At 38.8% G+C, this 27,562-nt stretch overlaps 2 protein-coding genes across 11 annotated transcripts in view; one reads left to right on the top strand and one right to left on the bottom strand.

Annotated features, from left to right (window-relative positions):
- The window catches only part of USP16 (ubiquitin specific peptidase 16), a 27,853-nt gene extending 15,199 nt beyond the window's left edge, over nt 1-12,654 (bottom strand). The window contains exons 1-8 of one of the 9 annotated variants that reach the window (XM_035017547.1): nt 12,145-12,450; nt 11,579-11,620; nt 9,239-9,340; nt 7,157-7,335; nt 3,122-3,225; nt 2,213-2,316; nt 1,052-1,236; nt 370-465 (exon numbers count right to left, since the gene is read on the bottom strand). In XM_035017547.1, coding sequence (XP_034873438.1) covers nt 370-465; nt 1,052-1,236; nt 2,213-2,316; nt 3,122-3,225; nt 7,157-7,335; nt 9,239-9,299 — 729 coding nt within the window. In that variant the 5' untranslated portion in view covers nt 9,300-9,340; nt 11,579-11,620; nt 12,145-12,450. Of the gene's footprint in view, nt 1-369; nt 466-1,051; nt 1,237-2,212; nt 2,317-3,121; nt 3,226-7,156; nt 7,336-9,238; nt 9,341-11,578; nt 12,122-12,144; nt 12,451-12,543 lie in introns of those variants that run through there. The other 8 variants (XM_035017551.1, XM_035017545.1, XM_035017546.1 and 5 more) reach the window with 8 other exon arrangements.
- RWDD2B (RWD domain containing 2B) lies at nt 12,589-26,346 on the top strand. Of its 2 annotated transcripts, none has more exons than XM_035017557.1 (6): nt 12,589-12,678; nt 18,883-19,059; nt 24,464-24,690; nt 24,778-24,845; nt 24,970-25,332; nt 25,935-26,346. In XM_035017557.1, the coding sequence occupies exons 3-6, from the start codon at nt 24,484-24,486 to the stop codon at nt 26,167-26,169; spliced, it is 873 nt and encodes a 290-aa protein (XP_034873448.1). In that variant the 5' UTR covers nt 12,589-12,678; nt 18,883-19,059; nt 24,464-24,483; the 3' UTR covers nt 26,170-26,346. The 2 variants fall into 2 exon arrangements, with proteins under 2 accessions (XP_034873448.1, XP_034873447.1); XM_035017556.1 differs by lacking the exon at nt 12,589-12,678 and adding an exon at nt 15,371-15,816.
- The last annotated feature ends 1,216 nt before the right edge of the window (nt 26,347-27,562 follow it).

Below are 27,562 nucleotides of genomic sequence, written 5' to 3'. Positions count from 1 at the left end.
CTCTCTCTCTCTCATTCTCTCTGTCTCAAATAAATAAATAAAATCTTAAAAAAAAAAAAAAAGGTGAAAATGAGGGCGCCTGGGTGGCTCAGTTGATTAAGCGATTGCCTTCGGCTCAGGTCATGATCCTGGAGTCCCTGGATCTAGTCCCGCATCAGGCTCCCTGCTCAGCAGGGAGTCTGCTTCTCCCTCTGACCCTCCCCCCCCTCTCATGTGCTCTCTCTCTCTCTCAAATAAATAAATAAAAAATCTTTAAAAAAAAAAAAAGAAAAAAGGTGAAAATGAGCATCAATTCTTTAAAATAATTTTGAATGCGGATATTCAGAGAGGAAAATTACTGACTGTAAAAGAAAATCTTAAAGTACATACAGTTAGTGCCAAATCGGGTGGTTCAATTTTTACAATTGTTCCGGACATTTTTACTTCTTTTAGTAGTTCTCTCAGCACTGGTGTTTGTGACAAATTCTGGAATAAAGGATGGAAAAGAAAAGGAAAATTATTTAAAAGCAAATCAAATATTTATTTCATCACTCAAATATTTAAATAATCCAAGTATTTCTTAAGTGTCTACTCTACCAAAACAGAAAATCACTATCAACACTGCAGTCTTCATTGTATCTATCTTAGGAAACAAAAAGTAACAGCATGCTCTTCTCCCCCACCTTATTTGGCTCCTAAGTTCTTCAGTTCAGCGCTTACTCATCACCTCAAAAGGGCACTGCCTACTGTCCAACATGAAGTAGCTACCTTACCACCACCACCACCTGTAACTAGGTATTTGTTTCTGTACTAGGTTATCCTGTACTTCCCCCACCTGAGTACAAATTCCTTGAAGCCAGGGGCCATGTTTGTTTTGAACTCTAACGCACCCCAGTGCTTAGTACAGTGTTTTACTGTCATGCAAAGTCAACATTTCCTTAAGTATTCTTCGAAAACTCAGAAATAAATTACTTGGGGAAAAAACTTAATACTATAAGTAACAAGTGTGCAAAAACATCCTGTAATGTGAGGAAAAAGATTTTTAAAGAGGGAAAAAAATTAACATTGGCACCTGCATAACTGCATTGAAGAAACATGTATTTCCCAAATTACTGAGTCCTTTCACAGTTATTTGGGAAGCAGAATTCGTGGAAGGATTTTCTTTAGTCATGTTTTCCTTTTTATCTCGCTCTTGTTCATTTTTACTCTCCTTTTCTAATTTTTTATTTTCAAGTTCAATGTTACCATCTTTTGCTGCTTTAAGGAAAAAAAAAGGAAGAAAAAAAGACCCAGCAAAATGTGTAATACAACTATACCAAATGCAAAGTTATACTTGGGACAGAGTACTAGAATTTGTGAATTTTTACCTAACATCATTATTCCCAGCTGTTTGATTTTAAATGTTTTCTAATAAATATAAGTAAATTACCATCACCAGAGAAAAACCAATAAAAAATATTCAAAAGTGATGGAAGCATTAGTTTGACAAATGAAACCAAACAGTGTATGTTTGGCATAAACCTTCCTCTGTTTACTGCACAGTTTTTTGTTTTTTGTTTTTTTCCAAATGAGCACATCCTACCTTATGAAAATAGAGTATAAAGCAATCAAGTAAAGAATGTGGACATGAAATAAATTTTTAAATGAATGGGTCAAAAATGAATCCTGAAGTTAAGAACAAACAATGCTGGCCATGCAAAGATACTCTGTGACTGTAAAAATCAAAACAAGCTTAAAGCAGATGATGTATGCCAACCCAATTAATTATGTATGAAAAAAAGCTGAAAAATATCTGGCCTTCACTTTTATATCATCCAAACACAAATATAACAAAATAAATTCAGTATGAGGCAGGTCTCTCTCAAGCCCCCTACAGAAAGGGTATCACTGCTCATTACTTCAGCTCATCACAGACTCTTTATCATATCTGACTAGACTGTTCCTCAGATTCCCTTCTAACACATTATAATAATCTCTATTCCCACTGTTTTACATTCTTAACCAAAAATAGTGTTACAGTTTGAAATCAACCATAATTCATTTTACTCAGGTATATGTAATGCTGAGCAGTACAAATACATTAAGTAAGATATATTAATAGATACACTAAGATACATTAGTTAACATTACAGTATACATTATATACATTAAGTTAAATAGATACATTAAGTTCACATTAAATAGATACATTAACTTAACATTACAGTATACATTAAGAAAGAAATTATTTTACCTGATTTTGGAGTTGTAATACCAGCTTGTTTTCTAACAAAATCAACCACCTGACCCAATCTGTTTGAACTACAATACTGGACTTCATCATCACATAGGTAACACCTGTGTCCCAAAAAAACCACAGAGAAGAAAAGTGACAAACACAACCAAAAAAGCGGATGAATTATAATTCTTGGAAACCAAAATGTGTAACCACCAAATTATTCTATTAAAGAAAATCAAAATAAAAATTTTGTGTTTTCTTGAAGAAGACTATCCATGTTACCTCTGGTTTACTTAGTAAGGCTAGCCAGAACTGTGGCTACATATAAATACTGTGGAAAAACTCCAATCATTTTACTGAAATGGCTATTAACAATATTAAAGTCAAAAGTTTTTTCTACACATATTTCAAACTACAGACCTACATCGTCAAAATTAACAAGTTTTACAACTGACAGATGATGTGCAGTGAACACTACTGTGTAAATGTTTTTTAAAGATGTGAAAATTTGTTTTGATGATGTTACAATACAAGAAATATACATACCAAAAAAAAAAAAAAAAGAAATATACATACCAGCTTGACATTTATATATTCACTGCCAAAATTTTACTATATTCTCAGTTCATCTGAAATTTGTTCTCAGTGTCCCAAATTTTAAATAACCCACTACATGCCATTTATAATATCACAAGCAAGAAAAACAAAAGGGTGAAGATTCGTATCTTCTACATGCTACAATTTCTATGTGCGTACAATCCTAAGCGAAAGGTTCTCAAATATCACATTCTCAAGCCTTCTGAAAGTCATGGTATTTAAACAAACCCTACAAAAATTTAAACTTTCTTGCTCCTTAAACACCTCCATTCTCCAATATTTCAAATAGTTACCAGTCAACTGACAGGCACAAGACTTGAAACTTACCATACACTCCAGTTGTCCAAACTGAGAACCAGACAATGAGGTTCAGATCTTGGTGTCATATAGTGTTTCAAGGCATGTTGCTCCTGAGATTCTCTGCCACAGCCCTAGAGAATCATAATCATAAGCCTCGAAGCCACGAAAGTTCACAAAAAGAGAATTCATAATCCATAATGCACTAGAAAGTGGCCTGAGAAATTCTGTCACTCTTACAATTCTGAAAATAACAGATTAGCCTCTAGAGAGTCCCGATTTTGTGAAAACCTAAATACAAATAGGCAACTGATCTCAACAAGAAGGTATTTAGGAACCGTGCATTCAACGTAGTCTTCCTCTCCAACTTGTGCTTTCCAGTCCCAACTAAACCATGCTGATGAGCCATTCACTAGGTCTAGTGTGAGCCACTTAACAGCTTCCTAAGTATTTTCCTGACTTCGACTTCTTTCTTCACAAACGTATTTTTTCAGTTTAATAGTATCTAAAACAAACTCTGTTCATATACTCAATTCAAAAATTATGAATTGCTTTCAAACTTCTAATTAACAAACCTGATACCATCTGAGCTCACCCTACTTTCCAGGGTTAGCTTTCATATTGTCTTATATCAAATCCCACTCAGTCTTCAAGGTCTAGCTCAAAGGCCACCTCCTCTCAGAAGCCTATGCTTATCCTTCCAGATGAGAAAACATTGTATTCTCGCTGTAAACAAACTCCTACAAAACATGGTGTAAATTCCTGGTGGGACTCCTTATTTTCTACTTCATATTAAAGTTGTTAATGTTTATATCCTTCCTCCCCTGGATTATAAATCCTGAAGATACAAAAACAGAACTAATCTTCTATTACCAAAAAAAAATTTAGCAAATGGAAGGAGGTCAATAAGCATTAATTGAACAAGCAAATGGGAGATTTTCACCTACAAGATGTATGTATAGACTTATTCATAAAAGAACATGGCCAGATTTTCTGTCTTTCGCTGGTTAAATCACTGCTATGAAATATATCTTCATTGTGTATCCATCTGAAATCAGGCCACCCACTCCCTTGGATTGCACTACAGAAGAGGTCCTGTTTCTCTAAAGCTAAAAATACACCTCGAAGGGGAACTGTTTATCAATGGCTTCTAATCTTTTAATTATGATATCAACACTACTGATTTAATTTATCCCATTCAACATTCAATTATAAAATAAATGAGTATTAATTTTGAAATAACACCACTTGAGATCATTTGAAACATAAGAATGAGATGACTTGTCTTAAGACAGCAGTTGAGAATCACTTTCTAACAGCGCAAAAGGTAACTATGGTAGGACAAAAGTTAACAATTAATAGTGATATTGTCTTACCCTTAGGAACTAAATAGGTAGCAAAATAAAATTTATAATAGGAAATGTATTCTGGAAAATTTCAAGTAACAAAATATATTCATTCTCACCATATATATTTAAGAGCTTCAGTGAAAACCTTTCAAATACAAATAATAAATATGTTCTTTGCAGTCATTCAATTTTTTTTTAAAGTAGACTCCATGCCCAGCGTGGAGCCCAGTGTGGGGCTTGAACTCATGACCCTGAGATTAAGACCTGAGCTGAGATCAAGAGTTGGATGCTTAGCCAACTGAGCCCCAACATTCAAATACTTTTAAACTGTCTGACTGCAATGAGATAGCACTATTCCCCTATCAGAATGGTTAAAATAATAAACTGTGACAATACTAAATGCTAGCAAGAATGCAGAGAAAGCTGATCACTCATACACTGCAGGTAGGAATATAAAACATTATGGACACTCTGGAAAACAGTTTGGCAGTTTCTTTTTTTTTTTTTTTTTTTAAGATTTTGTTTATTTATTTGACAGACAGAGACGTACCGAGAGAGGGAACACAAGCAGGGGGAGTGGGAGAGGAAGAAGCAGGCTTCCCATGGAGAAAGGAGCCCGATGCGGGGCTCGATCCCAGGACCCTGGGATCATGACCTGAGCCGAAGGCAGACGCCTAATGACTGAGCCACCCAGGCACCCCCAGTTTGGCAGTTTCTTAAAAACTAAACATTCAACTAATATATGATGTAGTAATTGCACTCTTGGACATTTTTCCAGAAAAATGAAATCATAAAAACTTGTATATAAATGTTCATAGCAGCTTTATTTGTAATCACCAAATTTGGAATGGGACAGCCCAGATGTCCTTCAACAGAAGAATAAACAAACTGTGGTACATCTACAGCATGGAATACTACTCAGTAATAAAAAAGAGCTACTGATACACACAATTTAGATGACTCTTCAGGCAATTATGCTAAGTGAAAAAAGCCAATCCAAAAATGTTGCATACTGTATGATTCCATTTATATAAAATTTTTGAAATGACAGAATTTTAGAAATAGGGAACAGATTAGTGGTTGCCAGGGGCTTGGGGGAGAGATGGCAGTAGGGATATGGGTATAATTAAAAAAGGGCAACATGTGGGGCACCTGGGTGGCTCAGCTGGTTGACCATCCGACTCTTCATCTCAGCTCAGGTCTTGGTCTCAGGGTCATGGGTTCAAGCCTCACATTAGCCTACTTAAAAAAAGTGGGCAGGGGGATGGACAACACTAGAGATCTGTGTAATTTAAAAGTACTCAGTATCTTGACTGTGGTAGTGGATACATGAATCTAGACAGGTGACAAAACTACACAGAACTTAATATACATAATCGCACATGTACAACATAACATACAAATGAAGAGAAGTAAAACTAGGAAGAACTGATTAAAATTGATGGATTGGGAGTGCCTGGGTGGCTCAGTCGGTGAAGCATCTGCCTTCGGCTCAGGTCATGATCACAGGGTCCTGGGATCAAGCCCCGCATCAGGCTCCCTGCTCGGCGGGAAGCTTGCTTCTCCCTCTCCCACTCCCCCTGCTTGTGTTCCCTCTCTCGCTGTGTCTCTCTCTGTCAAATAAATAAAGTCTTTTTAAAAAAATAAATAAATAAAATTGATGGATTGTATCAATATTAATATCCTGGTTGTGATATTATATTACAGTTTCGTAAAATGTTCCACTGGGGTGGGGCACCTGGGTGGCTCAGTTGGTTAAGCATCTGCCTTCGGCTCAGGGCATGATCCCAAGGTCCTGGGATTCAGCCCCCCATCGGGCTCCCTGCTCAGCAGAGTCTGTTTCTCCCTCTCCCACTGCTCCTCCCCACCCCCATCAGCTTGTGCTCTTTCTCTCTCACTTGCTCTCTCTCAAATAAATAAAATCTTCAAAAAAAAAAAAAGCTCCACTGGGGGAAATGGGGCAATGTACATAGGGCTATCTCTGTATTATTTCTTATACTGCATATGAATCTATAATTATCTCAATAAAAATTTCAATTTAAAAGAAAAAAAGTCCTCTGCCTCATCTTGAAGCTTCATGACAGGAATGCCTAGCAGCCCAGTTGCCTAACATATAAACTTAACTTGCCACCAATAACAGAGAAAGAGACCCTGACCGTTATTATCATGACAATACCTGTGAGCTGTTCTGCCCCTAGATACCATCCATGCCCCTAAACCCAGGTACTCATTCCCACAGCTGCCACGAATGTGGCCTACTGACAGCTCACAGCTCAATCTATCCATCCCCAGGAATTATCCTCAGATTGTAATGGAGCTGCCTTGACCAAGGTTAGTCCCCCTCCCCAGCAGCATCCCACATCCAATCTTAGTCTATGCACAAGTACAAAGGCCTGGCCCCTTGTCTCAGTTCAGGACATCTCTGAAGGCCAGAATTCATTGTGGGATCAGCTGAGGCCCCATAGCACTGCCTCTTACTTCAACTTCTCCCTCTGCTTAATCTTGCCTCTCTAACTCTCTTCCTGGTTGTGGTACCTGAAAGCACTCCCCAATAAACCACCTATACACAAACCTCAGTCCCCAAATCTGTTCCCCAGGGAATAGAGCCCATGCCCCCTGGCAGCCTACTCACCCAAACTGTGGTTTTACGTAATACCTTCTAAAATAAATTCGAAGAGTTTTATAAAATCCCATATTGATCAAAACCTAAGCATACCTGATGGCCACATTTAAGACATAGCCAAACTGAAGGGTTTTCTTCCGTTTCTTCTTCAGATTTATCTTTTACTTTATTGTCCGTCTTACAATCTTGGCAAATATTCCATTCCACATTCAATAAAGCCCTTTTCAAATTACCTTGTTCCAATCCTTTTCTAATGTGTCTGCACATAGGTTCTATTAAAACAAATAATAAAGGAGTATGTGAGGTAAAAATGGCTTTCTGCAGTTAAACTCAAAACTTACCCTTCATTTGAACTTCAAAAATGAATTTATAAACAAACTGTTAGATAATCTGAAAGCTTAAATTTCTGTTTCACATTTGAATATTATGATGATGGAAGAGATTTTATACAAATTTGAAATTTTGGCTTTTTGAAGTCCTAGGTATAAACATCACCATCCCAAATTCACTTCAATTTATTTATCTATTTCCTTTAAATTAAGGCCTTTATCATATTAATTATTCTCTTTATCCTAAAAGGTTCATGAAGAAGGTCCTTCGTTAAGTCAACATTACAACTATCGCAGGCCCAGCACTATGGCAGGGGCCAGGGAACCTAAAAAAGACCAAGCCACAGCTCTTCTCTTTGAGTAGTATTCTGGCAGAAGCAGATAAATAAATAAATGTATAAGAATCTCCAAAATGTGGGGCGCCTGGGTGGCTCAGTCGTTAAGCGTCTGCCTTCGGCTCAGGTCATGATCCCAGGGTCCTGGGATCGAGCCCCGCACTGGGCTCCCTGCTGAGCAGGGAGCCTGCTTCTCCTTCTCCCTCTGTCTGCCGCTCTGCCTACTTGTGCTCTCTCTCTGTCAAATAAATAAATAAAATCTTTAAAAAAAAAAAAAAGAATCTCCAAAATGTTAAAACAAACAAAAAAATTATCTCCAAAATGTGCTGCAACAGTACACAAAGGGCTAAAATCAGTGACGGTTACCTAGGGTAGGTAACATCTGGAGTCTTATTAACAGTAAGAAAGTTTTCTGGTATTAAGCACTTACTATGAGCCTCACACTGTGCTAAATGTTTTTGCATACATGCTCTCATCAGAAAGACACTACTATCCCCAATGACAGATGAGGAAACTAAGATTTAGTGCCCAAGATCACACAACTACAGAGTGGCTATGCCAGAATTTGGACTCAGGTCTTCCTGATCTCAAAGCTCACACTTTAAACTATGAACTCAGGGACTACAGAACAACTGAAAAGGCCATATCCCACGAACAAACGTATGTAGGTATAAAATGTCAAAGTTCATACTGTCTCCTCAAACTGTTTCCTCACAAATGTGTAAAAACAAGCAGCTGGACCTGAAACTGAAAACCCTGTTGGGACCAGACCAGTAAAGGGTTTTGCAAGTCACTCTAAATCGCTTCAGTTGTTTCAGGGATCCAAGAGGTTCAGAAACCAGTCAAGTGGCACATTTAGCTTATGTACAATGAACTTGCACCCAGAGAAAATAAATACAAATGAGATCATACAAAAAACTACTAAATCCCAGTAGGTGGTCAAAGAAACACAAACTAAAAAAAGAAAATACTCTTTTTCAACTAGACAATCAGCAGATGTTTATAAATGATACTAGCAAGTATTGATATCATTAAGGGGAATGGGCACTTTATTTCACTGCTAGGGGGCCTTTAAGGTAGTAAAAAATTTTTGACGGGCATTTAGCTATGGAACCAAGAGAGTCTTGAAAATATTTATGCCATTTAATTCAGCACTTCTACTTCTAAAATCTGTACTAAAAAGATAGCTGGATGTGCAAAGAGATTTAGCTACAAAAATGTTTACTATCACTCCATTCAATATCACTGAAAAGTTAAAAATTACCTAAATTTGTAACAGTGGGGAATTACCTAAGTAAATTATGAAATATGTACCCATGGTCCTTTACATCAATGGAGTATCATGCCATTAAGAATATTAAGACTATTAAATGACATGGAGATAAAAACATTAAGTTAAAATGCAAATTACAGAACAATAATGTACACTTTGATCCCATTTGTACATATTAAAATATATGTCCATTTAGGGATATAAACATAACTTTAAAGATTCAATTGGTGAAATATACCTAAAGATTCAGAAGAATCATCAATTGGAACAGTTTTTCCCTTTGTCCGTTTCTTTCCCATGTTGGCACTTTATGGATTACTTACTGACACAAAATAACAATCTAGAAAACAAGATAAAGTTAGCTTGACAAAAAAAAAAAAGAGTATGTTTTATATTTCTCTAGGCAATAGTAACTAAGCCACATATTTTACATGTCTATCACACTTTATAATTTACAGAGACCATTCACATGTATCATCCAGTTTTCAGTAAGAACTCTGAAGTAAATAGGATAGTATTACCCCTATTTTTCATAGCTTAGAAAACTGATTCTTAGTAAGATTAAGAGTTTTGCAATGAGGGGCGCCTGGGTGGCTCAGTCGTTAAGCATCTGCCTTCGGCTCAGGTCATGATCCCAGTGTCCTGGGATCAAGCCCCGCATCGGGCTCCCTGCTCCATGGGAGGCCTGCTTCTCCCTCTCCCACTCCCCCTGCTTGCATTCCCCCTCTCGCTGTGTCTCTCTCTGTCAAATAAATAAAATCTTTAAAAAAAAAAAAAAAAGAGTTTTGCAATGAATGTAAGAGTCAGGAAAGAACCTGTGTCTTCTTACACAGATCCTAAAAAGTCTCAGCACTTTACGCTATTAGGAATTTAACTTCTCACTAAATAAATGTGGAGTGGTGGTGGCATTTTGAAACAGAATAATGTCCCTTCCTTCTAAGCTATCTTTCTTAGCTCTGCAGTCTATGCAAATTAAACTGATAATTTCTCCAAGAAAAATCTGAAATAATTCTGAAGATAATCTACTAAAGGGAGTTAGAAAATTTATAAACTTCAAAGCCAAATATAAAAAGTGATCCACTGTTCCACATTTTCCATACCAGGATTCCCTCTGGGTATTAGCTAACTGAGAATTTATTACAACTGCATTCTCAACTGTTTACGTTATTACATTACTGCCAAAATCAGTTTGGAAGACTATGACAAATCTAGCTGCACATCAAATCTTCACCTCCTTAGTCAACAATTCAAAATTAGAATACATGAAAAGTGCTGCAAGTACATATAGATCTACCTAACTTTAAATAATAATGATTTTGAAAACTTGTATTTCACATCGAATAACTTAGTGTCAAAATCACCTAAATGACTATAATAATTATTTTACCTGGGATTCTTATTAAAATTTTGATTACATAAGTGGAAAGTAGGACCTGGGAAACAGGTTTTGAAAACACTTCCCAATTAATTCTGATACTAGCTGTCATCCTGTCCTAACTAAAGTCTTAGAAGTATTCCTCTTTCAGCTCTTACTTGGTTAGTGTAAATAAAGTTAATTCAAAAAGGTTTATATGAAGTGCCACATCAAGTAATTGTTAAACTTTCCAAGGATCATCTAAAATGTAACAAGGCTCCATGTTTACAAAATAAATGAATTAACAACAAACAAAAGAATAAAAGTATACTGGTATATACAAAACTAGGGTACTTTTTATGTACATTTTGTCACCCTAAAGTAACATATTACATAATTTATCTCCTCTATAATTATAGATTTTAAGGGAAAAAAAAATACTACCCAAGTTCTTGCCTCCGATCCAACTACCTCTAATCTGTGCTGCATTCCAGTACCAGATAGATCTTCTTCTAACACCATTTTCATCATATCCATGCTCCTGAGCTGTGCACTCACGGTCCCTTATAAATTGGCCTCAATGCTCTGGTGGTAATCCTGATTCTCATTACTTCTCAGCAAAGAACCACTAAACTTTAATTATACAGTCCGTTTGATCTTCAAAGCCATTGCATAAACATTATTTGATTTTCACAACAACCCTTTACATGGAGCATTTTGCTAAAGGAAGAAACTCAGAAACAAAATGATGGAAGATCATAGGGTGGCAGAGATGGAATTAAAACACAGATCTTCCAGTTCCAAGACCACCACTCTTTGCATTCCAATCAAGCCAGTCTCTCCAAAACACTGTGGCCCCTCCTCTATGACTTTGATCTCTAGCTGAGATGTTCTCTCCATCTATCCAAATCTTACCAGTCCTCCAAGATGTCCATTTCAATGAAGTCTTAGGCAACATTCTACTCTAAATAAACCTCTCAAATGAACTTCCCCAACCTTAATAACGTGCACTGTTCGTTTTGTCCCCTAATCCAATGGGCTGCTTCTTAAATCTTTGACCTGGACACGTGTTATTTGTCCATATGGAATCTAAAGTTCTAGGAGAAAGAAATGGTTTTGGGCATCACCTCTGAATTGCCTAAAGCATCTAATACAGTGTTAGTACATATAGAAATACTTCTCAAGAAATAGTGCTTGCTTTGAAACAGAAAAAGAGCATAGTACCTGGGACATAAAAGATGATATGAGGTACAAAGGTAGGTACACCTAAGAATGAAGCAAAAAGGTTCCGGTGAAAAACAAAAAGGTAAAGAAAGAAGAAGTCTCCTGTAGTGAAGACAGCACTAGCAAATGTGGTTTGAGGACTGCAGCAGCCCGGACTCCAAAGAAAAACTTGAAAGACTAAATGTAACTACTTCAGGGAGAGGACAGTAGGGTTCACTTCAAAGCTGTGGAAAGGGCTGCAATAAATCTTTAGCAGCTATAAAGGGCATCAAATAAGTCTAGAGAAAAGAGTGGCGAGTACCCTCGCTATAAAACATCAATAAATCTATTAAGCTTTTCAGGTGAGTCTTCAGATGAGAGTCAGCTTCTCAGCCAAATTACTCTTTGCAGGAGTCCACACAAAATTTAAATCAAGGCTGGGTCCTGCCGGTTCGCATACTAATCCAGTTCCCTTTCCTTCCCAGTCTTCCCATGCCTGCTCGATTCCATTAAAAATGGAAGCGTTTGGAAAACTTTGTCAGCAGATCCTAAATACGGCTTTCAAGTTCGGCGTAGATCTGACCTACCCTAGGTTCACTGAATCGGTGAGATGACAGATCCTGCTTTTCCTACTAACCACCACATGGACGCGACAGCAAACCCAACCCCACCCTGTAGGGTGCTCCCGGCCGCGCGGCGCCCGCCACACCTCCCGTTCCCTTCCAACTGCTCTGAACCCAAGGGGGAACCTTCGGGTCCGGGGTCGATCAGGGCGCCAGCACCGACAACTCATTGGCCAGCTCCTGGCACTGACAGGACATGAAGCCAATGAGGACGCGGTACCGGGCCGCGGCCGGGCAACGTGCTTAAGGAAGAGGAGCCTTCGGGAAGAGACCTGCCTTCCAGGTCAAGGCAGGAAATTCGGGCTCTCGAAACGCAGGAAGTCATGCGAGCGGTGCCTGCGAGTCAGTGGGAACAGAACTCACCCACGGCGACAGCGCCCATAACTGCATCCCCTAATGAGCCTGTGGGCTGGGCAGCCAGCTCCGTCTTCCTCCCGGTGACGGATAGAGAGCGACAGAGCCGAAGCCAGACTGACCCCTAGAAAGCAACAACTTCCGGTACGCGGCATTATGGGTGGTGGCTTAGCCCCAGGGGCCTGCGGCGCTGACGCTATTGCAGCGGCGCTTTCGCGCGGTTCCCTCCGGAAGTTCAGATACCGCCGCCTGGAGGAGCTTGGCTGTCAGTTTTCCCCACTCTGGTGTAATTATGGGGTTGTTTAAATGTTTCGGAAGCATGAGTACCTGGTGGTGGTCAGAGTATTGGAATCTCCTGGATGGGTTACGTTATTCACATTACCTCTAAATTCTGGCTAGGAGGGTAAAATTTACATTTCACGCAGTTCCCCTAATTGTGCCCAATCGCCTTCTAAACGTTGAGTACGTAAATTGTCTTGAACTAACCTTGCCCACGGAAGGTAAAATTTTCAGACATTTACTGTGTGTCCGTTAAAAATATGTAAGGGCCGAGCCCCCTGTGAAGTGAATTAAATGAACATAGGCTCGCTACCCTAGGGTTTAGTCTTCTACAGAAGACACAAGAGCAGCTTGGGGAAAAAAAAAAAAAAAAAAAGATGCAAGCGCCAGTAGAAACATAGGCAAGGGATATGAACAGGTAATTCACAATAAAAAGACAAGTGGTCATAAGAGAGAGGAAGAAATGTTCCTCCCTTATTAGTAATCAGATAAAAGTAGATTAAGTGGCATCCTAACCGTTCAAACTGGCCAGAGTAACAAGGGTTACATTTAACTCTTTTGCTCTTTACTGCTGATAGAATTTTTTAAGCTTTCTTCACTCAGCACACAGGCATTTTTTTTTTCTATTCTAAAACGCAGCCTTAGGGACATTGTACCACTTGCTTCCTCTGCCTAGAATGCTGCTCCCCATGATCTTCTGTGGTTGCTACTTTATTGTAATTCTGTTCACACCTTAAAAGTTACCCTCTCACAAAGAAATTGGCTGGGCAATCTAGCTTATATAGCCACTTGATCATTCACGTCACTTTTTTTTTTGTCACTACCCCGCAATTATCACTATCTAATATTTTTCCTTCATATTTACCTATATATTTCTTCCCCACCCCCCCAGCCCCCATACATACACAGAAACATGCAAATGTAAGCTCTTTGAGAGGTGGGACATCTTTGTCTTGGTCGTGGCTATCTCTAGTACCCAGAAGTGTCCAGAACATAGTAAATGCTCAATACTTACTGAAGGATAGTCATTAGAAATGAAAAATTTTGCAAGAATGTTCATAGTAGCCTTACTCATTTTAGCCAGAAACTAGAAACCCACATTTTGAACAAAAGAATAGGAAAACTGTGGTTTAGTCATAAAATGGGATTCTAAGCAATAAAAAGAAACTGTAAGGCACAAGAACATGGATGAATCTTTAAAATATTATAGTGAAAGAAGACATACAAAAGTACCTACTATGTAATTCTATGCATATGAACAGGCAAAACTAATGATGGCAGGAAAAAATCAGAACAGTGGTTGCCTCTTGGGGGGTTCAGGTGGGGACTAAGAAGCATGAAGGAACTTTCTAAGATGCTAGTGATGTTCTATATCTTAATAGGATTTGAGCTACACAGGTGTATATATTTGTCAAAACTCAGCAAATGTACATTTAAGATGTGCATTTCATTTTTACCTCAAAATAAAAAATCAAACATTTAATCTTAATGCTATGCATGCTGAAGTACTTAGGGAGAAGTATGCTAAGGTCTGCAATTGCTTTGAAATGCATTAAAACAGATGGATTGATGAATGGATTAGATATATGACAAAGTTGGTAGAATAAAATGTTACGATAGTGTCTAGAATCATGATAGCACCAGTTTCTTAACCTCAGCACTATGGACAGTTTAAACCAGCAAATTCTTTGTTGTAGATGGATGTCTTCAGCACTGTAGAAAGTTGAGCAGCATCCCTAGACCCTACCCATTAGATGCCAGAGGTACCCTTCCAGTTGTGACAACTCAAAATGTCTTCAGATATTACCAAATGTCCCCTGAGGAGCAAAATCACCCCCTTCTTTTCTTCTTCCCTGAGGGTCACTCTTCACTGTAAAATTTTCTCAACTTTACTGCATGCTTGAAATCTCTCATAAAAATTGGAAAAAAAGGGGCACCTGGGTGGCTCAGTTGGTTAAGTGTCTGCCTTTGGCTAGCGTCATGATCCCAGGGTCCTGGGCTCCAGCCCCACATCGGGCTCCCTGCTCAGCGGGGAGCCTGCTTCTCCCTCTGCCTGCCGCTCCCCCAGCTTGTGCTCTCTTTCTCTCTCAAATAAATAAAATCTTTAAAAAAAAGTTGGAGAAAAAACAGATTAAAAACATTGAAAAAATGCCCACAAAGCACCAAGTCAAAGATGCAGCTATGAAAACGTATGTACTAATCTTATTTTCATTAAAAAAAAAAGTTTCAAGTTATTGATACATTATACCAATGAATATGTTCACAAAAAAATCTTGAGATTTCTAAAATGAATATGTAACATAAAGAAAAAAGGCATTACCCTATATTTAGATTGTGAAGAAAAAATCTAAATTACTCTCATGGTGGAGTCGCCTTCAAACTGTCCTTTTATTATCAGTGACAAATTTTATGCAATAACACAAACTGAAGCCCCTAAAGTCGCCACGACCACCACCCAGGCTCACCTCTCCCTAATGCCTTGCTATTTAGGGGCCAGAAGCATCCCTCTTGTGTGGGAAGATATCAGAAACCCAGAATAGGGAACCCCACTCTGACCTATTGAATCCCAAGCTACACATAATCGAACGATTCCTACACATGTTTGAATCTGAGGAGCGTTACTTTAATGGACCATTCCTTGGCCCAGGGAACAGTGCCGTCTAATACTTCTCCGTGACCCTGGCAGCAGCTGGGAAATGCCAATAGGGTGGAATTTGTACTTTGCGACTGAGAAGCCCATAGCATTGCCAAGAATTCCAGCCGCTGAGCACCTGCCAGGACCAAACAGCCAGGACCAATGGGCTTCCGGGGCCTTTGGCCCCGCGCGCGCGCATGCGCCAAACGGAGAGGGCGTTGTCTTCCCCTCGGCCGCCTCGCTGGAGTGGTTTGTAGGCTTCGGATTGTCTAGCACTGGAATTCAGAGGCTCCCTCTGGATGAGACTTGAGCTGTCCGTGCAGCCAGAAAATCCATGGTTTCAGCACCGAGGGGGTCCGTGGCTCCAGGTGAGTCTTCAGTCTACCGCCGCCCAAGCGAAACGGGAATCTCCCGTGTGGCAGAGGCCCGTTTCCGACTCCGGGAACTTGGCGACGTCGTGGCCCCGCCTTCCCGCGCGCTACGCACTGCTCATTGGTTAGAGCCGGCTGTTCTGACCCCGCCCGCAGTCGGGACCCTCCCTTCCCACATTCACCACCATCCCCAGGCCCAGGCAGCTGTTAGGGGCGACGGCGCCTGCGCACAAGGTTTCTTCTGCAACTTGCTGGGTGTCAGGGCTTGTGCCGCCTGGACCCGCTCTCCTCTGTAAAATAAAAATCTGCGAGGAAAAAAGAATGGTTCCGCTTAGGAAACTCCGTTTTCATTCTACGTTCGTACAGAATTCACTGAAATCTTGAGTCCGAAAATTCTTTTCAAGGGTTTGGGTCTTTTTGCATTGAAATCTTATCTACGAAAATAATTGGACAAGTAAATAATATACCTGTAACATCACTCCCATGGTTGTTCGCACACGGGTTGCTTGGCCCCAAACTTCTTTGCTGGCTCTATTTCATCTTCCAGACCTCCGAACTCAGTAGGACTTTCTCCCAACTTCACTCACTCAGTAAGTGACAAAACAAACATGCCTTTAAATATATGTTGGTTACTCCCAAAATTACATCTCCAGCCGGATACCTCATAAACTGCATAATTGTACATCCAGCTGTCTCCTGAACATCTCTATTTTTTTTTTTAAAGATTTTATTTATTTGAGACAGAATGAGAGAGAGAGCACATGAGAAGGGGGAGGGTCAGAGGGAGAAGCAGCCTCCCCACCGAGCAGGGAGATGCGGGACTCGATCCAGGGACTCCAGGATCATGACCTGAGCCGAAGGCAGCCGCTTAACCAACTGAGCCACCCAGGCGCCCTGAACATCTCTATTGACTAGGTGTCTTAATAGGCAGTTCATTACAGTGTATTTCTAAAACCAGGCTTCGAGTGTCCACCATCTTCCCTACCTAAATGCCAAATCCATCCTTCCTGTCTCTTAATGCCTTGGATTCATTCTTACATATCACATATAATTTGTCAGTAAATCCTGTTGGTTCTACTCTTTCTATATGTCCAGAACTCGAAAGTTGCTCACCACCTGGACTACACATCCTAATCCAAGCCACTGTCATCTCTCGCCAAGTCATTATAGTACCTCCCTGGTCTTTCACCTTTCATCCTCATTCCCCTGCACATTTCACAGCATCAGAATTGGGCCTCTCCATAAGTAAGTCAAACCCCTGCAATGGCCTTCCATATCAGACAGAATAAAATCCGAAGTCCTGGCCATGCCCTCTGAGTCCTAACGTAAACTGCCCCACATTTCCTCTCTAATCTTGTCTCCTAAAATCTTGCTCCAGGCTTAGCTCCAATACCAGGTCTAGCACTTCCCTTCCACAAGACCTTTGAATTTGCTGTTCTTCTTGCCTAGAAAACGCATTTTTTGTTGTGATTTTTGAGATTTTTTTTGGTGATTTTTTCATTGTTATAGTCTTAGTGCCAAGGACAATGCTTGACACACAATAGGTGCTCAAGACACATTTGTGGATGAATGACAAATAACAACAGCAACCACTTTTGTAGTACTTACTCTGTTGCCAGGCACTGTTTGAAGCACCTTCCACACATCATTTAATCCTCACAGCAACCCTATCATTCCCATTTTGGAGATGGGGAGACTGAGGCACAGAGAAAGTAAGCCACCTGCCTAAGGTCACACAGTTTTTAAGTGCATGTTGGCAGTCTAAGTAGCAGAGCACATATTTAAACCACTATGATAAAAATACAAAATAAATTCACTTCCTCTAATGGGCGCCTGGGTGGCTCAGTTGGTTAAGCGACTGCCTTCAGCTCAGGTCATGATCCTGGAGTCCCTGGATCGAGTCCCGCATTGGGCTCCCTGCTTGGCAGGGGGTCTGCTTCTCCCTCTGACCCTCCCCCCTCTCATGCTCTCTATCTCATTCTCTCTCTCAAATAAATAAATAAAAAATCTTTAAAAAAATTTTCACTTCCTCTAATAACCATCTAATAATATCTAATAACCTCAACTTTAAAAAAAGACTAGAAAAGATATTCATGGAATTCCAATGAGTTCAGGGATTTTGAATACTTACATGAATATTTTGTTTAATAACAGTAAATGCATAAGTTAGGGTGTCAAATGAAAATAGGATATAAAATTATATGAAGTGACTGGTTAGTAAAGAAAACATAGATACACACTCCACTTTGAAATTCTGAAGAGACTGCTTAATGAAGGGACTGTTTACAGAGGTGTGGCCAGGCATTACTGCCTCTAGGCCTAGGACGATTTCCTGGAGCTGAGGAAGAAGGGCTGCCCACAAAAGCTGTGGTCTTAGGGGGTCATAGCCATTGTCAGAATCCCACCAAAAACAGGAAGCCAGTGGTGAAGAAACACCCTGGCTTCTTTCTCCTCCCATCCTCCCCCTTCCTGCCAGAGCATTAGCTGAAACTAACCACAAGAAAGAAGAGTGGGGTGTTATAGGCTGTGGAGGTCAGTTTTTCAGTCTAGAGCAGGGAAAAGAAGGACCAAGAATGTGTTTAGGGGACAAAGAAGAAGTAACTAGCAGAAAATGGTCCAAATAATGAGCCCCTGAATTAGGCCTTTGTAGTCAAGTTTGTGAGGAAGGGACAGGCTCAGGGCTATACTGTTTTTCTTGTGCTTTCCTGCCTTACAGACCTTTCTTCTCTCCCCACTATGCTTCCTTCTCCACTTTTCTAAGTCTTAGCCTATCTTTAAGGCTCAAGTCAGGGTCACCTGGCTGGCTCAGTCGGAAAAGCATGCAACTCTTGATCTCAGGGTCGTGAGTTTGAGCCCCACATTGGGTGTAGAGATTACTTAAATAAATAAAACTTAAAAAAAAAAAATTGGAGAAAAGGTTCAACTAGATCCTGTCTCCTTCCTTAAATCTTTCCTGATAGCCCATTTCATTGATCATGTACTCCTCTTAAACCCCACAATAATGCCTATACTAGTCATTTAACACTTAGCCTTTTTTATCTGCATTGTTCTGTATCTTACTAGATAATATGTACTGATCCTCAAACTAAATAGAAAGCTCTGGAATGGAATGAAGGATGAAGCTCTAAATAGAGTATTTACTCAATAAACATTTACCCAAAGATGAGAAGGAATTCCATGAAGACGCCATTAACCAAGATAATGGTGTTTGATTTCACAGAGTAAATTCTCTTTGAGAAGGTAAGCCATATTTCCTTTGGAGCAATGGGACTGAGTTCTGTTTTTCTTTTCAGATGTGTAACTCCTTTTTTCTGAATTCAGAAGCACTATATACTAATCCTAAAACTTCAAACAATATAGAAGCATACAAATTAGTCCTTCCCTTCTTCCTTCTACCCACATCTAACAAACTAATTTGGTGAATTCTCTTTCTGACTTTTTTCATGTATGTATAATGATATAACAATGAATAATATGATCATACCTATTTATATTCTACAATCTAATTTTTTAGGTAACTGTTGTATTATGAATATCAGTGTTTATATATATATTTTGATGATCTCATAATATTCTGTTTAGATATATATTTATTTAACTAATCTATTGTTGAACATTTAGGTCATGTCTGATTTTTTTATTACAGATAATAAGCAGTGAACATCCTTATAAACACCTTTTTTATATACTGTCTGATTTTTTCCTTAGATCAGCTTCATAGAATTAGATCAGCTTTCCTTATACCAACTTTTTCTTCTATAACAATTACCAGATGTTAACCATCTTGTGTGTGTGTGTGTATGTGTGTGTTTGCACATGCATACTAATTCAGTAAGTTAAAAATATTGTGTAGGGGGGACTTCCACTTTTGGAACAACAGAGTAGATGTGTTTTTCCTAATTTGTCCAGCTAAGTACAACTAAGGATCCTGGACACTATTTATAAAACAAACACAAAAGACTCTGAAAAGTGAAAGGGAATGCAGACCAACTAGGGACCTTGGGACCCAAGAAAGGACACAGTGGTGACTTTCTTGGTTATTCTTTTTTGCCTCAAATATCTGAGATTTGATTAAAGAAGCAGCAACCCAGAAATACCAAAGGTACAGACCAAACGAGTTGTAAAGCCTCAAAAAACCCTGCTCTCTAGCTAAAGTACCAAGAAATGTGCAGCTGAGCAAGATGGAAAACACTTAGATAATAAATGCTTTACACCAGGCAAATACTAAAGAAAACACTGTGGCCTCTCCCCTACCACACCAGCAAAGGGAGCCTAGATTCCAACTTTACTGAGCTGTAATAAGCACTTCAATGCCCACACCTTGCCAGGATATATCAAAAAATCTGATGAGGGATCTAGGACTTTCCTCTCTGCCTGGTGATAATGACCTTACCAGAGTTTAGTGTCAGATCCATGTCAGATCACATGGGGAGCCTCTACTTCCACTCTGATGCAGCAATAACAAGGCATCCCTCCTTCACCCTGCTGGAATGATGTCCAAGAAGTCTAGTGGGGAATCCAACTTTCACCAACACCTAGCATTAGCAAAGTGGCCCGTCAACATGGTGTTAGTGGAGACCACATGGGTAACAATAAGGAGGCTTTCCCACCCTTCCTGGGCATAAGCCCCCCTTTTTTTTCTCCCTTCTGAAGCAGGATGTCAGAAAAAGTATGCTAAAATGGAAGATTTGAGTAATATTCAGTCTCAGAATACTTAAAATGTCCAGATTTCAATAAAAAAATCACTCATCATACCAAAAACAAGGAAAATCTCAAACTACATGAAAAAGATGATAAAATAGATGCTGATGCCAGGATGACAGAGATGGTAGAGTTATCTGACAAAGATTTTATTTTTTTAATTTTATTTTTAAGTAATCACTACACCCAATGTGGGCCTTGAACTCATGACCCTGAGATCAGGAGTTGCATGCTTCCTACTGAGCCAGCCAGGTGCTTGATCTCAGGGTCATGGGTTCAAGCCCCACATTGGGTGTAGAGATTACTTAAATAAATAAAACTTAAAAAAAAAAAACCTATCTTAAAAAATTTTCAATGAGCAATTATAAACACACTTCAAGCAAATAAAAAAAAGGGTCCCAGTAAAGAAATAGAAGATGTAAAGAAGAATCAAATGGAAATGATAGAACTGAAAAATGCAATAACCAAAATTAAAAACACAGAAGATGGACTCAACAACAGAAGAAAGGGGACAGAGGAAAGAAGCAGTTAACTGGAAGATATAATAGAAATTATCCAGTCTGAACAATGGAGAGAAATAGAGCAAAAATAAATGAACAGAGTTTTAAGAACATATGGGACTGTAACAAAAGATCTAACATGTCATTCCAGAAGGAGAAAGAGGGCGGAGGGCAGAGCTGAAAAAAGTACTTGAAGAAATGATGGTTGAAATTTTCTCAAATTTGTCAAAAGGCATAAACAGATTCAAGAAATTAAATGAATGTCAAGCACAAAAAAACTCAAAGAAATTCACATAGAGACACATCATAGTCAACCCTATGAAAACTACAGAGAAAGAAAAGATCTTGAAGGCAAGCAAGAAATGAACCTTTGCTATAAGGTTCGAATAAGAGAGTATTTCTCATCAGAAACTATGGGGGCCAAAATGAAGAGGAATGATATTTTTCAAGTGCTCAAAATAAAGAATTAACAACCTAGAATGTCATATCCAGTGAAAATATCCTCAGGAATGAAGGGGAAATCAAGACTTTCTAAAGCTTTTTTTTTATTATTTTATTTATTTATTTTTGAGAGAGAGAGCAAGCACAAGCAGGGAGGGGCAGAGGGAAAAGCAGACTCCCCACTGAGCAGAAGCCCAATGCAGTACTCAATCTAGGACCTTGGGATCATGACCTTGTCCAAAGGCAGACGCTTAACTGACTGAGCCACCCAGGTGCCCCAAGAAATTCTAACATGAAGGAAGATTAAGATAATTTGTCACCAGCAGACCTACCCTAAAAAAAAATAGCTCAAGGAAGTTCTCTAAATGGAAAATTTAATAAAGAAATAATAATAAATAATAATTAGGAAAATAATAAAGAAATTATTATGGAAGAAATACAGAAAAAGCAAAAGTATGGGCAAATAAAATGGACTTCTCTCTGTCTTCTTAATTATATTTGATGGCTGAAGCAAAAATTATAACTCTGTGGTTCTAAATATATAGAGAAGAAAATTTTAAGATCACTATTTTACAAATGCAGGAAGGTAAAGGTACATAAAGTTTCTATATGTCACTCAAGCTATTTAAATAAGACATTGGTAGACTGTGATGTTTTATATACGTGTGTGTAGAGTAACCACTAAAAGAGCTATAAAAAGAAATACATGCAGAAACGTTACAGATTAACCAAAATGGAATTCCAAAATATTTTCTACCTGCAAAAGGCAGGGAAAGGAAAACAAAGAAATGGAAAACATAGAAAAAAACAGAAAATGAAATAGGTACTTAAGTCCAAACATATCAATAATCGTGTTAAATGTAAGTTGTTTAAATACAGTAATTAAAAGACAGAGATTGCCCCCCTACATACATACATACAGAATTATCTGTTCTGAAATATCAATAGTGCCAAGATTGAGAAATCCTAAACTGTAGTCTAGTTAAGTCTAGACTCTAGACTTTCAACAAATTCGTGTTTTCTACTGCACATTACACTGCTGCTTTCTAGGGAACCTGGTGCTGGTTCCTGAGCCTTCCTGAAGTTCTGCAGCTCCCAGCCACCTGACCAAGCAGTTAATAGAGGGAAGGAAGCTGAAATATAAGTTAGTTATAGTTCATTTACCCCTTTTCACCTTCCAAACTTTTGTTGATAGCTTTTGTTATTTCCTTTCCCTTTGTCTTTGAGAATTTATCCTTTTATTCTCATTTTAATGGGGTCACAGAGAAAGGGAAATATTTATACAAGTGCTCAGAAGTCCCTGTTTTATCAGAAGTCCCTACACTTTTTCTTGCAAATGAAATTAATTTATCTAAAAAAAAAATCCTATTTGATTGTCATCTTGGTGAACTTTATAACCCTGGAATGGTGAAGATTTTCTAACAAAGATTCAAAGTCCAGAAGCTATGAAAGCAGAAGTTGATGAATATGCCTACTTAAAAACTCATGAATGGTACACACAGACAAAAAAGACTATGTATTAAGAATTTTTTTAAAGAGTTTGCAGGGGCTGGGGAACCTGGGTGGCTCAGTCCATTGGGTATCTGCCTTCAGCTCAGGTCATGGTCTCAGGGTCCTGGGATCAAGCTCTGAGTTGGGCTCCCTGCTCAGTGGGGAGTCTGCTTCTCCCTCTCCCTCTCCCCCCGCCCCCACCCAACTCATGTGCCCTCCCTCTCTCTCAAATAAATAAATAAATATATAAATAAAATCTTTTTAAAAATTAATAAAAATAAAAGGTGAGGGGACTATGTAAAAACTTACATTTCAATATGGCAACTTTTGGAAGGCAACCTGATAGGGAAAGTTCCTTTGCCCACTCTAGAATATTCTTTCTTTTACACTTGTTGTAGATGTGATGGCTATAGATCCACAGTCTTGTGATATTGGTACATATTGCATGTACCAAAATCTAAAATGTTATACTTATTGACCCAACAAGCCACCTCTACAAACTTATCCTTGAGAATACAGTATTAACAGTTTGCCAAACTGTATATATAAAAAGAACTTCTATTAAAGAAATGTTCATAATAGCAAAAGTGTGGAAACAACCCAAGTGCCCATCAATAGGCAAAAAATGCAATAAATTATGACATATCAACATGATTCAGTATGACAGTCAACCACAGAAAGAATGAGATAAATCACTATGTACTGACAGTGAATATATCTTTGACATATTTTTGGAGGGGAAGAAGTGGGGGGAAAAGATATGTTTATATGATCCCTATGGATACATTTTGATTATGTATCTCTTTACATATACTTAAACATTATACCACCATATATTTTCCATTTATGTATGTCTATATAATTCCTAAAATATTTTCTGTTTCTCTAACACCAAAACTCTTCACCTTGGATGGGAGACTTAGGCAGATAGGGGAAGAGATCACCCAGCTGAAGCCATATCTTCATTTTTTAACCTTCTACCACTTGAATTTTATAACCTAGTACTTTTTTTTTAATGTTAACAGAGGGTACTTGAGCTGTGGGATTGTTAGCATATTTTCTCTTCTTCACATTCTTCTGCTTTTTAAAAACTAATAGACACTAATATTAAGAGAAAAATATTAACCATCCACAAAACTAACTCTGTTACTTATTCTGTTCATTCTAGGTTTCCAAAGTAACCAGTCATATAGCCTCTCTCCTGGCTATATCATTGATAAGGCTTTTGACTACATAATTAGTTTACTTAAGTGAAATTGTTCACTGTGGCAGCTCAAGATTCCAGGTCAACGCTCCAGACACAGAGGAATTTGATGCCTGGTTATTATTAGAGTTTTATGGCTTTCACTGGATCAGCCCATAGTTTGGATCCTTAGTATATTACATCTGTTTAAATTTCACATTTTATGAAGAAATCAAACACACTTTCATAAGGACCTATATTGATCTATTGAGTTCTCCCAAGATTGCATTTGTAAATTATCTATCTTATCTTATCCTTACCTCCTTAGAAATTTACGGATATCCAAAAATGATTGAGATTGAACAGGCAGAGGCCCAGCTCTCTGAGTTAGACCTGCTAGCCAGTATGTTCCCTGGTGAGAACGAGTTCATTGTGAATGACCAGCTGGCTTTAGCAGAACTGAAAGATTGTATTGAAAAGAGGACGATGGAGGGACGATCTTCTAAAGTTTACTTTACTATCAATGTGAACCTGGATGTATCTGAGGAAGCAATGGTAATTCAGTTTGCTTTTTGAAGAACTGAAAGCCTGTCAAGAATTAAAACACCACTTAGGGCATTTTCTTCTTTTTTTTTTAATCAGGTGATGTTTTCTCTGGCTTGTATTCTTCCCTTTAAATACCCTGAAGTTCTGCCTGAAATTACTGTCAGGTATGTTACAGAAATTGGCCAACATCAAAGGTTAAAATTAACCTGAGAATAAAAGCAGTGCTTAAGTTTGTTTTCTGTCCAAAAAAAGTGATTTAATTTTTATACTCCATATCTTTTTCATCAGATCAGTATCACTAAGTAGATCCCAGCAGACTCAGCTAAACACAGATCTGACCGGATACCTGCAAAAGAATTGTCTCGGAGATGTCTGTATATTGAATGCCACAGAGTGGGTTAGAGAACATGCTTCTGGCTATATCAGCAGAGACACCACACCTTCCCCTGCTCCAGGAAGTACATTCCAGCCAGTTGATCTCATTCTCACAAGACTGTGGATCTATAGCCATCACATCTACAACAAGTGTAAAAGAAAGAATATTCTAGAGTGGGCAAAGGAACTTTCCCTATCTGGATTTAGCATGCCGGGGAAACCTGGTGTTGTTTGTGTGGAAGGCCCACAAAGTGCCTGTGAAGAATTCTGGTCAAGGTTTGCTTTCACAAATGTTGTATACTGTGTCAATAATTTTAGTAGTAAAGAAGATACTAGAGATGTGGAAATTAGTATGTCCCTGGGGTTGTACCTTATAGGGATTCAGTCTCAAGTCAATGGATAAAACAGAACTCACATATGATCAGCATTACCCCCTTCCCTGACATGGTGCACATAGATGTTCTGTGTATAGCTGTTTAATTGAGCCCCTGTCCAAGATGTTATGATCCCCTCCATTTCCATGGATCGGATTCTTAGTGATGTGATAAGCTGTGCATATCCTGTGAAACAAACAGGTTTCTAATCTTCTCATTTCTGTACTGACATCCTGAATGAGTTTCTAAGAAGTCCCTTTGGGAGTCTGAGATACAGCAATGTCCACATTTCTAAATGTTGATATGAGGCAGTAGCAATAAATGAGTTTGGGGATAGGATCATGACCACCATCATATTGAATTAAAATAAATCCCTGTGAGATAAAAGTAAATTTCTTTACTTCTGGGAAAAGGCGTTGAAAAGTCTGTTTTATAACTTCTATTTTCAATGCTCTAGAAACAAAACACATTTTCAATATGTCTACTTTGAAAATTTCTTTTCAGACTCAGAAAATTAAACTGGAAGAGAATTTTAATTCGCCATCGAGAAGACATTCCTTTTGATGGTACAAATGACAAAATAGAAAGACAAAGAAAATTTTCAGGTTTTGAAGAAAAAGTGTTCAATGTTAATGGAGCCAGAGGAAACCACATGGACTTTGGTCAGCTGTATCAGTTTTTAAATGCCAAAGGATGTGCGGATGTTTTCCAGATGTTCTTTGGTGTGGAAGGACAGTGACTGGGCAAAGGAGTATTGAAAGTATTTTGTCACTGTTGGCCTTTTGATTTTTCCCCCAATCTTTCTTGAAAGATGAAGTAATTTGGGGCACCTGGGCGCTTAGTCGGTTAAGCGTCTGACTTTGGCTCCAGTCATGATCTCCAGGTCCTGGGATGGGGCACTGCTGTCAGGCTTCCACTCTCTCTGCCCCTCCCCCAACTCATGTGCTCTCTTTCAATCTCTCCCTCTCAAATGAATAAATAAAATCTTTTAAAAATAAATAAATTTAAAAAATAAAAATGGATTTAAGATATCAAAAGAGAGAAGAACAAGTTAGATGGTCCTGCCTGCACTGTATAATGTAAAAGACACAATAAAAGCTATAAGAGGGGAGGGGCGCCTGGGTGGCTCAGTCATTAAGCATCTGCCTTCCTCTCAGGTCCTGGGATCAAGCCCCACATCGGCTCCGTGGGAAAACTGCCTCTCTCTCTCCCACTCCCCCTGCTTGTGTTCCCTCTCTCACTATGTCTCTGTCTGTCAAATAAATAAAATCTTAAAAAAAAAAAAAAAAGCTATAAGAGGGGAGCCTGAGTGGCTCAGTCTGTTAAGTGTCCAACTCTTGATTGTGGCTCAGGTCATGGTCCCACAGTGTTGGGATCCGGTCTCAGTTGGGCTCTGAGCTTGGCAGCGAGTCTGCTTGGGATTCCCTCTCTCCCTCTCCATCTGTCCCTCCTCTCTCACTCAAATAAATAAATCTAAACAAAAAAAAAAACTATAAGAAACTGTAGTTAAGGGCACCTGGGTGGCTCAGTCCATTAAGCATCTGCCTTCAGCTCAGGTCATGATCCCAAGGTCCTGGGATCAAGCCCCACATCTCCCGCTGCCCACCCCCCCCAACCAGCTTGTGCTCTCTCTCGCTCACTCTCAAATAAATAAAATGTTTTAAAAAAGGAAAAGAAACTGTAGTTAAATGTTAGGAAACATAGCTTTCTTAGATTATTACCAATGATTACATATTTTATATATAAACATCCCTATTAGGTAAAATTGACCAGTATGATTGCACATACATTTAATCCACAATGACAATCTGTCAGTGTATTAATTTGATATATATCTTGAACTGGAATCATCTACAAAGAAATAATAAATTCTGAAAAGAAACTATGAGTCCCAAATCAAACTGTGGTTAAAAATTAAGAGGATTATTAGAAAACAAAAGTGTGGGCAGGAAATAGTGGCCATATGTCCACTTTTATTTGTAAAAGTAATTCCTGTACAAACTTTTTTTTAAGATTTTATTTATTTGAGAGAGAGAGAGCACCAGCAGGGGGGGAGGGGCAGAGGGAGAGGAAGAGGCCGACTCCCTGCTGAACAGGGAGCCCAATGTAAGACTCCAGGATCATGACCTGAG

Source organism: Mirounga leonina, unplaced genomic scaffold, assembly GCF_011800145.1.
Source record: "Mirounga leonina isolate KUSES-001 unplaced genomic scaffold, KU_Mleo_1.0 Mir_172, whole genome shotgun sequence".
NCBI lineage: Eukaryota > Metazoa > Chordata > Mammalia > Carnivora > Phocidae > Mirounga > Mirounga leonina.
This window is presented reverse-complemented; position numbering and strand designations above follow the sequence as displayed.